This window comes from Eumetopias jubatus, unplaced genomic scaffold (genome assembly GCF_037043125.1).
Source record: "Eumetopias jubatus isolate StellerSeaLion01/CBP00866 unplaced genomic scaffold, mEumJub1_p1.0 scaffold_13, whole genome shotgun sequence".
Classification (NCBI taxonomy): domain Eukaryota; kingdom Metazoa; phylum Chordata; class Mammalia; order Carnivora; family Otariidae; genus Eumetopias; species Eumetopias jubatus.
In genome coordinates, this window is record NW_028274819.1 from 91953535 (window position 1) to 91966367 (window position 12833).

Genomic DNA, 12833 nt, shown 5'->3' on the forward strand with positions numbered 1-12833 from the left:
CACCAACCGCCAGGGAGACCAGCTCACCCAACACACTAGGCCACGCTGATCCCGGGGCAGGGAGTCCGCGTGCTCTCAGGTGCTCTGCCAAATAGCACAGTGTCCCTCGCTGACCCGAGGCTGTGACACTGCCCCAGACCTCACTGAAGGGCCACACGCGGGGCATGGGGGGAAGAATTATGCCCCCCCATCCCCGTAAGCAACCACCACGCCTCATGCTGTACAAGACTCACAGCCTCACACACAGCAAGCACCCAGCAGCTACCTGCTAGAGCGAGAGGAACAGAACGCATATCCACCCAAGGGCACAGCGTGATGCCAGGTCCCTCAGAGCCCTGGGGCCCATCAGAGGGATAAGGCTGAGTGTCCCTGAGCAGGGGCCTGGGAAGACCAATGCGGGCGGAAGCAGAGGCTCCGTTCTTATTGGTTCAGAGACCTTGAGTAAGTCATATAATCAATGTCACCGTCCCTTCGGTTCTGTAGGGAAAAATCTAGAGCTGCCTGCCCGCCCTGACTAGACTCAGACACCCCTCCCGTCCCCTCCTAATCCCTCCACCTGGACACCGACGCCCGGCTCCCCTCCCCAGTACCGTTCAATCAGGCATCCCCTTCCGCCCTGTCTCTTCCCACTCTCTCCGCTTCAGTCCTCTCAAATAAACAGACTTCAATCTCCCTCTTCCTCAGACAAAACAAAGGCCCTCTCTGCCTCTACGTCCTCCAGTCACCGCCACACGTCCACCCTTACCTCCACTGGCCAGACCTCTGCATCTGTGCCACATCCACTCATGCCTTCACTGGACACCACCCCGGGCTCCCACCCCGATTTTCACACAGAAATAGCTCCTCTTCCTGAACCCATGAGTGGCCTCCTGTCTTTGATACCGTCCGCCGATGCCTCCTTCTTGGCTTCTGGGTCAGGACTCTCCCGGTTTCCCTCCTACCTTGGTGACTGTTCTGTCACTCCCTTTAAAGGCTGGCCTTCTCCAGGCATCTGTGCTTGAAACTTTGCCCTCCTGCCCGGTTTTGTGTGTTTTTTTTTTTTTTTTTATGTTATGTTAATCACCATACGTCATTAGTTTTTGAGGTAGTGTTCCATGATTCATTGTTTGCATATAACCCCCAGTGCCCCATTGAACACATGCCCTCTTTAATACCCATCACCAGGCTGACCCATCCTCCCACGCCCCTCCCCGCTAGAACCCTCAGTTTGTTTCTCAGAGTCCATAGTCTCTCATGGTTTGTCTCCCCCTCCGATTTCCCCCCTTCATTCTTCCCCTCCTGCTATCTTCTTCTTCTTCCTTTTTTTTTTAAACATATAACATATTATTTGTTTCAGAGGTACAGGTCTGTGATTCAGCAGTCTTACACACTTCACAGCACTCACCATAGCACATACCCTCCCCAATGTCTATCACCAGCCACCCCATCCCTCCCACCCCCCACCACTCCAGCAACCCTCAGTTTGTTTCCTGAGATTAAGGATTCCTCATATCAGTGAGGTCATATGATACATGTCTTTTTCAGATTGACTTATTTCACTCAGCATAACACCCTCCAGTTCCATCCACGTCGTTGCAAATGGCAAGATTTCATTCTTTTTGATGGCTGCATAATATTCCATTGTGTATATATACCACATCTTCTTTATCCATTCATCTGTCGAAGGACATCTAGGCTCTTTCCACAGTTTGGCTAATGTGGACATTGCTGCTATAAACATCGGGGTGCACGTACCCCTTTGGATCCCTACATTTGTATCTTTGGGGTAAATACCCAGTAGGGCAATTGCTGGAACATATGATAGCTCTATTTTCAACTTTCTGAGGAACCTCCATACTGTTTTCCAGAGTGGCTGCACCAGCTTGCACTCCCCCCAACAGTGTAGGAGGGTTCCCCTTTCTCCGCATCCCCACCAACATCTGTCTTTCCCTGACTTGTTAATTTTAGCCATTCTGACTGGTGTGAGGTGATATCTCATGGAGGTTTTGATTCGGATTTGTTGAAGAGACTGTCTTTTTTCCATTGGACATTCTTTCCTGCTTTGTCAAAGATGAGTTGACCATAGAGTTGAGGGTCCATTTCTGGGCTCTCTATTCTGTTCCATTAATCGATGTGTCTGTTTTTGTGCCAGTCCCATACTGTCTTGATGATGACAGCTTTGTAATAGAGCTGGAAGTCCGGAATTGTGATGCCGCCAGCTTTGCTTTTCTTTTTCAACATTCCTCTGGCTATTCGGGGTCTTTTCTGGTTCCATACAAATTTTAGGATGATTTGTTCCATTTCTGTGAAAAAAGTGGATGGTATTTTGATGGGGATTGCATTGAATGTGTAGATTGCTCTAGGTAGCACTGACATCTTCACGATATTTGTTCTTCCAATCCATGAGCGTGGAACGTTTTTCCATTTCTTTGTGTCTTCCTCAATTTCTTTCATGATTTATTTTATAGTTTTCTGAGTACAGATTCTTTGCCTCTTTGGTTAGATTTATTCCTAGGTATCTTATGGTTTTGGGTGCAATTATAAATGGGATCAACTCCTTCTTAATTTCTCTTTCTTCTGTCTTGCTGATGGTGTATAGGAATGCCACTGCTTTCTGTGCATTGATTTTATATCCTGACACTTTACTGAATTCCTGTATGAGTTCCAGCAGTTTTGGGGTGGAGTCTTTTGGGTTTTCCACATACAGTATTCATATCACCTGCAAACAGTGAAAGTTTGACTTCTTCTTTGTCTTTTATTTCTTTTTGTTGTCTGATTGCAGTGGCTAGGACTTCTAATACTATGTTGAATAGCAGTGGTGATGGTGGACATCGCTGCCGCGTTCCTGACCTTAGGGGGAAAGCTCTCCGTTTTTCCCCACTGAGAATGATATTCACTGTGGGTTTCTCATAGATGGCTTTTATGATATTGAGGTATGTACCCTCTATCCCTATACTCCGAAGAGTTTTGATCAAGAAAGGATGCTGTACTTTGTCAAATGCTTTTTCTGCATCTATTGAGAGGATCATATGGTTCTTGTTCTTTCTTTTATTAATGTATTGTATCACATTGATTTGCAGATGTTGAACCAACCTGGCAGCCCAGGGATAAATCCCACTTGCTCGTGGTGAATAATCCTTTGAATGTACTGTTGGATCCTATCGGCTAGTATTTTGGTGAGAATTTTTGCATCCGTGTTCATCAACCTCCTGCCTGTTTTTATAGGACAAGTTCATTCATTTTCAGAGGTCTGCCCATGGCTCCTACCCTGATGATTCAGACCCTTCAGTTCCTCCCCAGACCCCATCCTAGTATTTCTGGTTGCCTGCAGCACATCCTACCTGGATGATCATTAACTCTTCAAACTTAACACACCCCAAACTAGACATGTTTCTCTCACTCCACCCCTCCACCCCGGTCCCCACAGGATCATAAACTCAGTCTTCCAACATCTGCCCCTCCTCACACCACCCCTACTAAACCGTTACTAAACACAACTGTTTCTACCCCATTTCCTCATTCCAACCAGTGCTCACTGAGCTCCTACTGAATGCTTGGCATTGTGGGAGGCACTGGGGAGGTAAGGCTTTACAAAACCCAGCTGAGGGGTGCCTGGCTGGCTCAGTAGGAGGAGCATGAAATTCAATCTCAGGGTTGTGAGTTCGAGCCCCATGTTGGGTATTAACGATTACAAATAAAATAAATAAAATAAAATAAAACCCAGATACAGCATGAAGGCCACATGGTCTAGAGCCTCTGAAACCCTTTATTTTTTTTAATGATTTTATTTATTAATTTGATAGAGGGAGAGAGAGGGAGAGAGCACAAGCAGGGTGAACAGCAGAAGAGAAGCAGGCTCTCTGCTGAGCAGGGAGCCTGACAAGGGGCTCGATCCCAGGACCTTGGGATCATGACCTGAGCCGAAGGCAGATGCTTAACCTACCGAGCCACCCAAGTGCCCCTTGGAAACACTTTAGAATACAGTCCTCTATCTCCTCCTCTTGAGACACAATGAGTCTAGATCCCATTCCAATTCACCTGCTTCCTAATTCATCTTTGTCACAAGTCTCTCCCCATTCAACCCGTCTTTGGAACTGCCAACATGGTATGCTTCCAAGAAATAATTTGGATCAAACCACCCTCCTGCCTCAATTTCTCCCCATTCTTTAAATGAAAAAGCCAAAGCTCCTTAGTGGCAATCAGGACCCTTCACCCTTGGGCCATAGATGCTGAAGGCGCACCTCCTACCCTATTCCCAAGCAGGCCAGAGGAGCTGCCTTTCCCCTCCCCTCTTCCCACTTCTGCAGCAGGATACCCTGAGCCCCTCCCCTGCACAAAGACAACCTCACTCCAGCATCAGCTCAAAGGGCTCTTCCTCTGTGAAGTCTTTACCGACATTTCTAAGCAACTGATGTTTTTCTTCCCACAAAATATTGTTTATAACCTGCTTCTGGCACTTAACAGGTAATATAATTTCATATTATATAATTACTGCTTTTCATGTCTTGCCCACTATCTTATGACCTTTAAAACTGCAGGCTTATTTATACCAAGAGTCTATCAGAGTACATGGATTGCACAAGATGCTTTATCACATAATATAATTTTATGTTATATTAATATATGTTTTGTATCTGGCCCATGAGACTATGACCTCTGTGGTCTGGGAGAATTCTTTATATTTTCAGACTCTATTATAGAGTTCAAAAGGTAGCAGATGTTTTGTAAACATCTGACACACAAGTAATAAGATGAGATTAAACATGTATTACACCCCTTATTAATCACTAAAATGTACAGTGCACTTACCATGTGGGATACCAGGAGGATCCCCACCCCATTGCCATTGCTTTGGGGACCAGATAAGTCACTGCTGTGGGGCGCTCTCCGTGCACCATGGACTGTTGAGCAGTATCTTTGACCTCTACCCACTAGATGCCAGTAGGAACCCCAGTTCCCGGTTGTGACAACCAAACTGTCTCCAGACATTACCAAATGCTGAGAACTACTCTGCTAGACACTTTCAAGGGCTGTCCAAGTATGATCTCAACCCTGTGAGTTAAACACGATCACAACCTCCGTTGTAGAGACAGGGACCCAGTGTATAAGAAGGGTCAGCAACTTCCTAGGGACGTCGAGCTAGTGAGGACAAGGACCGGGACTCAGGCTGCTTAGCTCCAGAGCCCACATGCCTGACCCCTAAGCCCCTACTGCCTCAACAGCCCTCCTGTGAAGGAATGGCTCCCTACACTCCACGATCCCTCGAATGTCCACCTGCGGCCCTTAGGAGCAAGTAAAGGAAGTCAGCCCTCTATCAGATCCAAGTCCTTCGAATATTTACAACAGCTACAAACAGCCTCCCATGCTCCTTCTCGGGCAGCTTCCTCATGGAACACAGTCTCTATCCGCTGCCGTAGCCCCGGGCTCCTCTAGACGCTCTCCAGCATGCTTCAAATGCATGCAACTGTAGCTACAGGATTAGTACTGCTTTCCATCTGGACACCAGACTTCCAGGAATGCTGGCTAAGGCTGCGCTCACTTATCACATCACACCCCTGGCACGGGACTCAAATCCTTCAGCTGGTAAGCCAGGCCTCCTGGAACCTGAACTTGGGTGGCTACCCTGTCCAACCGAAGAGAAGGACTGTATGACACCGGCTTATGCACATTTCCCCTTAGGAATCTAGGGTCATGTCTCCTCCTGTCAAGATGGGTGAATCTCAGCAGTGCCAGCTGGCCCCAGCGGTTCCTCCCAGCTCAGAGTCTGCTGCTAATATTCCAGGGAGCACTCGAGCTGCACTGTGAAGTTAACGCAGCTAATATAATCGCTAGGTAAGGCAAGATGATGACACAGACCACTGGGGTCATGGAGGGCTATAACCTACTTTAATCACTCATTCTTGGGTGGAGATGGCCAGCTAATGGCAATTCTCCAGAACAGATCAGTCACCTACATCACTTCTCAGCTGATGTTCTCAAAAACCCTCCATGGGCTCCTGTGTACTCAGAGAGACTGGGGCTTGATATTTCTTCATTCATTTCTTTATTCACCTTTGTAAACTGCCATCAAAAATTCCGTGCACACCCAACATTTTGGATCCCCCTCCCCGGCTCGTAAAGATTTTTTTGTTGTTTTGTTCGCTGCCGCACCACCAATGTCTAGAATAGCGACTGGCACACAGTGGGTTCTCCATACAAATTTACTGAATTAATAAATGGGTCTATTCATCAGGGACGTCGTTGGAGGAAGAGAGGAAGAGGCAGTAACAGTGAGTCTGATACTCCGGCCCAACCCCTGGCTGGACACAGCCTGCAGACTTTGCCTTCTCCCCATCACGGAACAACACAGTGTGGCCACAGCATGCCCAGTGGGGAGGGAGGCCTGCCTTGGCCCCAGCTCACATGAGACAGCAGAAGGCTGAGTAATCGGCCAACCGCCTCAAGGCCCATGAGTGGGCAGATGGGGCGGTCTGTCTGGCCGTCCAGGCTTGGAGGGAAAGGGGCCTGAGAGGCTTCCCACAGAAGCACAGAAGGTTCTCTGTTCCCCATCCTTGGGGTCACAGGCTGCCCCACCATCAGACACCCCGACCAGCCCAGCACTGCAGTCTCCTGGATAGAAACACTGTACCATCCACTTTATCAGCTGCCAGTCACAAGACACTAGAGGAAACCACTTGAAAATCCTACTTCTGGTGTTGGTTCCGGGAGGGTGGGGTGGGGTGGGGTGGGGTGGGGTGTTGGGCAGAGGCTTTGAATTCCATTCTTCGGGTGAGAAAGCTGAAGCTGTGTGACCGGGTAGAGAACCAACCAGTATGGACTCAGAGCTAGGATAAGAAAAGGAAAAATCTGGTAGGGCCGCGGACCTGCCGCAGGGTCCCAGGCAGGCGCTTTGGGGCAGGCTTCCCTCCCCGGACCTCCCACCCAGGAGCCACCGAATTTGGCCCCAGGGAGCCAAAGCTAAAGGCACTACCAGGGCTGGAGCTTGAACTCAGGTCACCACCAATATCGCCAGTCCCCTCCCTCCTCTGGCCTCCAGATGCCTCTTCTGAAAACAGCGGACAGCACCAGCCCTGCCCTGTCCCACACGGTGGCCCCCAGCCAACTGTGGCTGTGGAGTCCTTGCCGCGTGGCTGGTCCACAACGAGGTCCGTCCCAAGTGGGAAGCATACACTGGATTTCAAACACTTAGTTAAAAAAAAAAGTGAACTGTCACCTTAAGAATTATTCATATTGATCACACACTGCAGTAATATTTTGGCTATACTGGGTTAAAATATTAAAATGTATTTCACCTCCTTATTTGTACTTTTTAAAAATGTGGGTAACAACATTTTAAAAAATTTATTTATTTATTTATTTTAAGGATTTTATTTATTAATTTGATAGAGAGCACAAGCAGGGGGAGCAGCAGAGGGAGAGGGAGAAGCAGGCTCCCCACTGAGGAGGGAGCCCAACGTGGGGCTTGGTCAGGATCCCAGGACCCTGAGATCATGACCTGAGCCCAAGGCAGATGCTTAACCAACTGAGCCACCCAGGCACCCCATAAAATTTTATTTCTTTTAAGTAATCTCAGCACCCAACGTGGGGCTCAAACTCACGACCTCGAGATCAAGGGTGGCATGCTCTTCCAACTGAGCCAGCCAGGCGCCCCTAACTTAACATTCTGTAAGATTTGAAATTACAGATGTGGCTTGCATTTGGGGTTCCCGCTGCATTCCTATCGGATTGTGCTGGACCAAGCCATGCCTGAGATCGGACAGGAAGCTCTCCTAGAGACTCGAAGCTGCACTCGCTTCCTGGACTCCATCTCAGGGAGGCTAACTCGGGGCGTCTGGTATGCCTGCAGAGGGCCCCGGTCATTCTGAGGGACCGCCACAGTGAGCACTGTCCCAGGGTCTCAAGTGCGGCAGAACTGAGACTACACTCTTCCCTGCATCCGCCCCCCTCCTCCCGGGCGGTCAGCGTTCTGAGTGTGGAGACACAGTTCAAGGTGACATTGTCACCTGACGCGCTGATCCAATCTCCACTCTGCGCACACCCAACCTCGTCCTGACCCTGGCAACTTGCCCCAGTGCCCATACAGAACCGGCCTCTCAGCTATCCCTCGCACACACACCTGCCCTGGGCCCACGCCGAGGGCCACGTCTGGGCTGGCAAGCAGGTCAGAAGGAACTGTATCCTCTGGCCAAGAGCTGTGCCTGGGGGACTGGTCACTGGACCTGAACCCCGCCTCTGCCACTTAGCACCCCTAAGCCTCCATCTCCCAATCTGTAGAATGGAGGTAAAGAGCCCCTATCACGAGTTTCACTGTGCCAGTTAACAAGATAATGAAGAAAAGACACATGGGAAATGCTCCGTGAACGGTAACTATTAGCCATACTCCTTGTGTGCTAAGTGGAATCCAAAAGCTGCAGCTATCTGGAACGCGGGGTGGATTAAAACATCATTTAAGAAACAGTATGTTTTAGTCAGTCTGTTCCGTGACCAAAAGCAAAGAAATAAACACCGAACCTTACGCGATGCACAAATGACTATCCACTGAACTGAGAAAGTCCTGGATGACCGCTGGGCCTCCCCCATGCTTCCTAAACACGCCCTCCCCTCCCCAAAGGTAAGGATTTTAGCTTGCATGCCCCCTCCACTCCCCAACCCCCATTTGAGAATGGAGGCGGGACTGAAGGTGGGGGGGGGGGTCAGTGCCAACAGTGTGACATCTGAGTCCTTGTCTGGGCAGGGGTTGACTGAAGTGTAAATGGTGGGGGATCTGGAATCACAAACCCAGATCTCCCTCCCTGGCTTCCCTTGTCCTGGCCACTCTCCCTTCCATGCTGCCCCCTACACAGGGTCCCAGACTACCCAACCAGGAATCTCCTCTCTACTCCCACACTCGCCTCCTTACCCCATCTTATTTCCTTTGTAGCAATGACACCACACCATCTCATGTACTCATGAACCCATGCGCCCCGAGAAAGCAGGACTTCATATGGTCCACAGCATCTCCGCACCAAATTTAATACCTGTTGCATGGTAGGTCACTGACAAATACCGAAACGAACAGATGTCTAAATGAATGAGCAAATGAGCAGAACAAGTATGGACAGAACGTTTCATCAAGTTAAAGCATCCCAGACCCTCATTTTGTGAAGACCTGAGCACCCGAGGCGCCATGGGCTTGGTAGAGCTTCGGCTTGGGAGCCTGCAGAGCCACGAAGTGCCATACCTTTTGCTAAACACATGTGGCTGTGCTCACAAGCAAACCCTTATCACCGAGAAGGCGTGGTTTCTGAAGAAGTGGCTATCACCACCTTTGAGTCCCCTGAATCACTACCAGCTTCAGGGTTACGGGACCACGCGACAAGCTGCTATCAACCAACAAAGCTGGTGTGGTCCCAGGAGAGCTCCAGGCTTGAAGATGCCGTATTACCCAGGAAACCTCGCATCCTCCTTATTTTTCCCCAAGAGGGCCAGCCTGAGCCAAAACCCCAGCCACCCCTCCCCAGACCCCCAAGCACCTTTGGCATCCTGGAGGCAGAGGAAAGGGGTCTGGACACAAATCCAACGTCCGACCCAGCTTCTGCAGTCACAGGCCGGGCATCCCTGGACAAGGTCCTATATCTCTTGGGGCCTCAGATTCCTCCTCTGTGAAATACAGGTCACGAGGGCAAGTTCTGGGAGGTGTGTGAGCCTCGAAAGCCATCCTGAGATTGAAAGCCTGGAGCCGTAGTACAGGCCAGGCCGACACCGAGCACTCGGCAAACAGAAGCTGCAGGGACCAAAGTGCATGGCAGCTCCTCTCCACCCAAGGTTTCCCCATCCCAGCAAAGGGAAGGGTCCACAACCGCAGCTCCCACCTGCTACTGTAAACAAAACCATGCTCCCTCCACCTCCTGGCTGCTGGGCTCATCGCACACACAACACAGGACACACGTGGCTGCCCAGGGAGACGGGGAGAGACACGCCACCCAGACTCTGCCCCACACTAAACTCAGGCCCCGTGAACTGGCCAGACTCTAGGTGCATTGCTCGGGTATGAGGAGCATAGGGTGGGAGGGAGGGAGCAGGCCTCACCGGAGAAGCGCCCTTCTGTGTCTCTCTGGGTACATTATGTCCTTGAGCTGGTGGAGCTTATGTCCCTCCACTGGCCAACACCCCCTCTCCGAAGCAGCTTCAGAAACAGTTATTTCCTCCTCACTTATTTCCAGAGGGATGTTCCTTCTGCTGGTTGTCCCCTCTCTAGGGCAGGTGCTCCTCAAGTCCCCAAGCAGGGACAGTGCAGGGCCATGCTCAGTCCTAGGACCTCGAGGGAGGTGAATACAATTCCAGCTCTGGCCCAAGAATGGCGGCTCTCAGCATGGCTGTTCTGGAGCATCTGGAACAGCAGGGAGACCTCCCTCCCCTGGCGATACACACTGCCCCACAATGGCGGTTTGGGAACAGGGAGGTTTTGGGGTGTCCGCAGGGGAGAACCCACTCTTGAATTCCCAGTAGGAGCCCGAGAGAGTCAGAGGAGGTGAGGGTGCAGTTCGGGGACGGAGGGAGGTGCTGCGTGTATATGCTGAGGTGTGGTGGTATAGCACCTGGCGTGGGGGCTCTGAAAGAGAAATGCAACCAAGAAGACGGAAAATCAAGACTCCCATTTCGTGCAGTAGGCTGTCAGCTGGGAAGGGCGAAGCCAGTAAGACAGGCCCTTTTAAGATTGGTTCACATCAGTAAGACCTTCAATGAACCAACTCTCCTCCAAGAAAAAGGTTGGCGATGAGGTAAGGGGAGGGCTGGCTAACATTCTAGGTGCTGACCCTGCGGGGGGGGGGGGGGGGGAAGCAATGGTCCCTTGGGGCAGAGCCTGGAGCACAGCAGGTAGGAACGCTGGCTGGAGGGCTGGCTGATGTTATCAGAGGTGACCTCTGCCCCCGGAGCTCCCCCGCAGGGTAAACGTGCAGCCAGTCAGTCTGAGTGCCCACAGCCCCACCCACAACCCAGAGCCAGGAGGCACCAGGAAGACACTCTGAACCCCTTCTCAAGCCCCCCCCCCCCCGGCCGAGCTCTAGTCCGCTGGGACCCTCCCATGTCAAAAACCTACAAACGCATCTCTACAAAAGAACACGGCTCTCTGCTCAAACACAGGCACACCCAAACCCAACACTGGAAATGCACAGGAATGTAGTGACCCCTATCCACACATGCACACACCCCTCATTCCTTCTCCTTCCCATCCCATCCCCCCGACATACAGCTTCTGAGGTCTGCTGGGCCCCCTCGGCCAGGGCGCTCTCTTCCCCCATCCTGTGGCTGAGGGCCCTGCCCAGACGGCTTCAACTTCAGCTCCCGCTCCAGCCCGTTTGTTTGTCAGGCTGCAGGTCCCTGGAGCTATCAGCCAGGGAGCAGGAGCTTCCAGAGGAGCGGGGAGTGGCTAAGCCAGCCCTCCGGGGATCCCTTCACCTCTTAAAGTTGGGTAAAGAGAAACCCTGGACTCCTGGCCCTTGGCCGGGCCATGCCCAGCTCCCATGCTCAGAGGTACTTGGGGAGGTGAGACCCAGGGAGGGGGTGCTGCAGGGAAGCAACTGGGAGGAAGATTCAAAGCCTCCTAAGGATGTCCCCAGAGGGGCTGGGGAGTGTCCCGGGGAAGCCTGGGACCTTGGTCACTCATGGGCTAGAGGCAGCTGCCCCAGTGGAGGGCACGCCCACCCAGCACCCTCACTCACTATCCTCCTGGCCTGGCCTCTTTGCTCGGGCACCTAACCCTGATCCCTCGGAGAGGGACTGTCCTCCCGGCCCACCCACCCCTACACACACAAATTGGGAAACTCCTAGGCCCTCCCCTTGCCACCCCCCTGCCGTACTCAGGCCCTTCTCATCTCCAGCCCTGAGGCATTAGCAATTTCAGGATCATCCCAGACCTGGGGGTGGTGGTGGGAGGGCAAGGCACAAGGTGCTCAGGGCCTGGGGACTGAGGATTCCAGAGTCTAGGGCTCGTTCAGCAGGTTTGGTCTTCGCCCACACCACCTCTCCACCGAGCTGCTACGGCTCAGGTCTTATAGGATACCTTCTGGGCAGACACCCTAAATCTAACTGAGGGCGGTGCCCAGGGGTCAAGCCAAGTGCCAGAGCGCCCAGCACCTGGGGCCTTGCCAACAGATCCTCTCCCAGGCCTTTTAGGAGTCTTCCTTGTTTTCAGGCTTGAAGAATACAGCCCTGTTAATCCACGGCAACCTGGAGACAAGCACTGCCTTTAGGGCCAAATGGAATCCAGAGGCTTTTCTCAAGGAAGCCTGGTGCCAGAAAAGGACTCGGGGAAACTGAGGCCCAGGGAAGACGCAGACCCTGAGAAAACCCAGGAGATCACACAGCCACGGGGGACTAGGCCCCACCTGAAGTCCCCACGGGTCCTCCTGCCCTCTTCCAAGCATCTGTTTTCTCCTGCCCAGGAGCGGGCAGGATCAGGGCCCTGGAACAAGGTACCTCCCACCCCCAAGCCTGGCCGGCTCACCTGGCCTTCCCGGCCTGTCAGTCCAGCTGTTCCGGCAAGAGAACATTTTCTTCTCACTCTGTTTGGACAGCTGCCGGGATAGTGATGGTGGGAAGAGAAGGTCTGATTACTGAGAGAGGGGGCAGGGCAGCGACAGGGCCACAGGGCCTCCGACGGGGCGGGCAGAGGGCTGGAGCTGGGGGGAGGTCCGGGGGGGTGGGGCAGGCTAGGTGAGGGAGCCAGGTGGGGCCTGGAGCAGCCCGACAGGGTACCTACAGGGAATGGCTGCCACTCACAAAGAGGGTGGCAAGAGGGGCTCTGGAGCCTGGCCTTGGGCCTGGAGTAGTGAATGGAAGCCCAAGAGCAAAGGAAGAGAATGACTCCCTTC

The 12833-nt window shown here is 52.1% G+C and overlaps 1 protein-coding gene across 6 annotated transcripts in view; it reads right to left on the bottom strand.

Moving 5' to 3' along the window:
- The window catches only part of ST3GAL4 (ST3 beta-galactoside alpha-2,3-sialyltransferase 4), a 33319-nt gene that overhangs the window by 11859 nt on the left and 8627 nt on the right, over window positions 1-12833 (bottom strand). For 4 of the 6 annotated variants that reach the window (XM_028120815.2, XM_028120817.2, XM_028120818.2 and 1 more), the window contains exon 3: window positions 12467-12536. The exons of the other annotated variants lie outside the window; for them this stretch is intronic. In XM_028120815.2, coding sequence (XP_027976616.1) covers window positions 12467-12536 — 70 coding nt within the window. The remainder of the gene's footprint in view (window positions 1-12466; window positions 12537-12833) is intronic. 6 annotated transcript variants of the gene reach the window in all.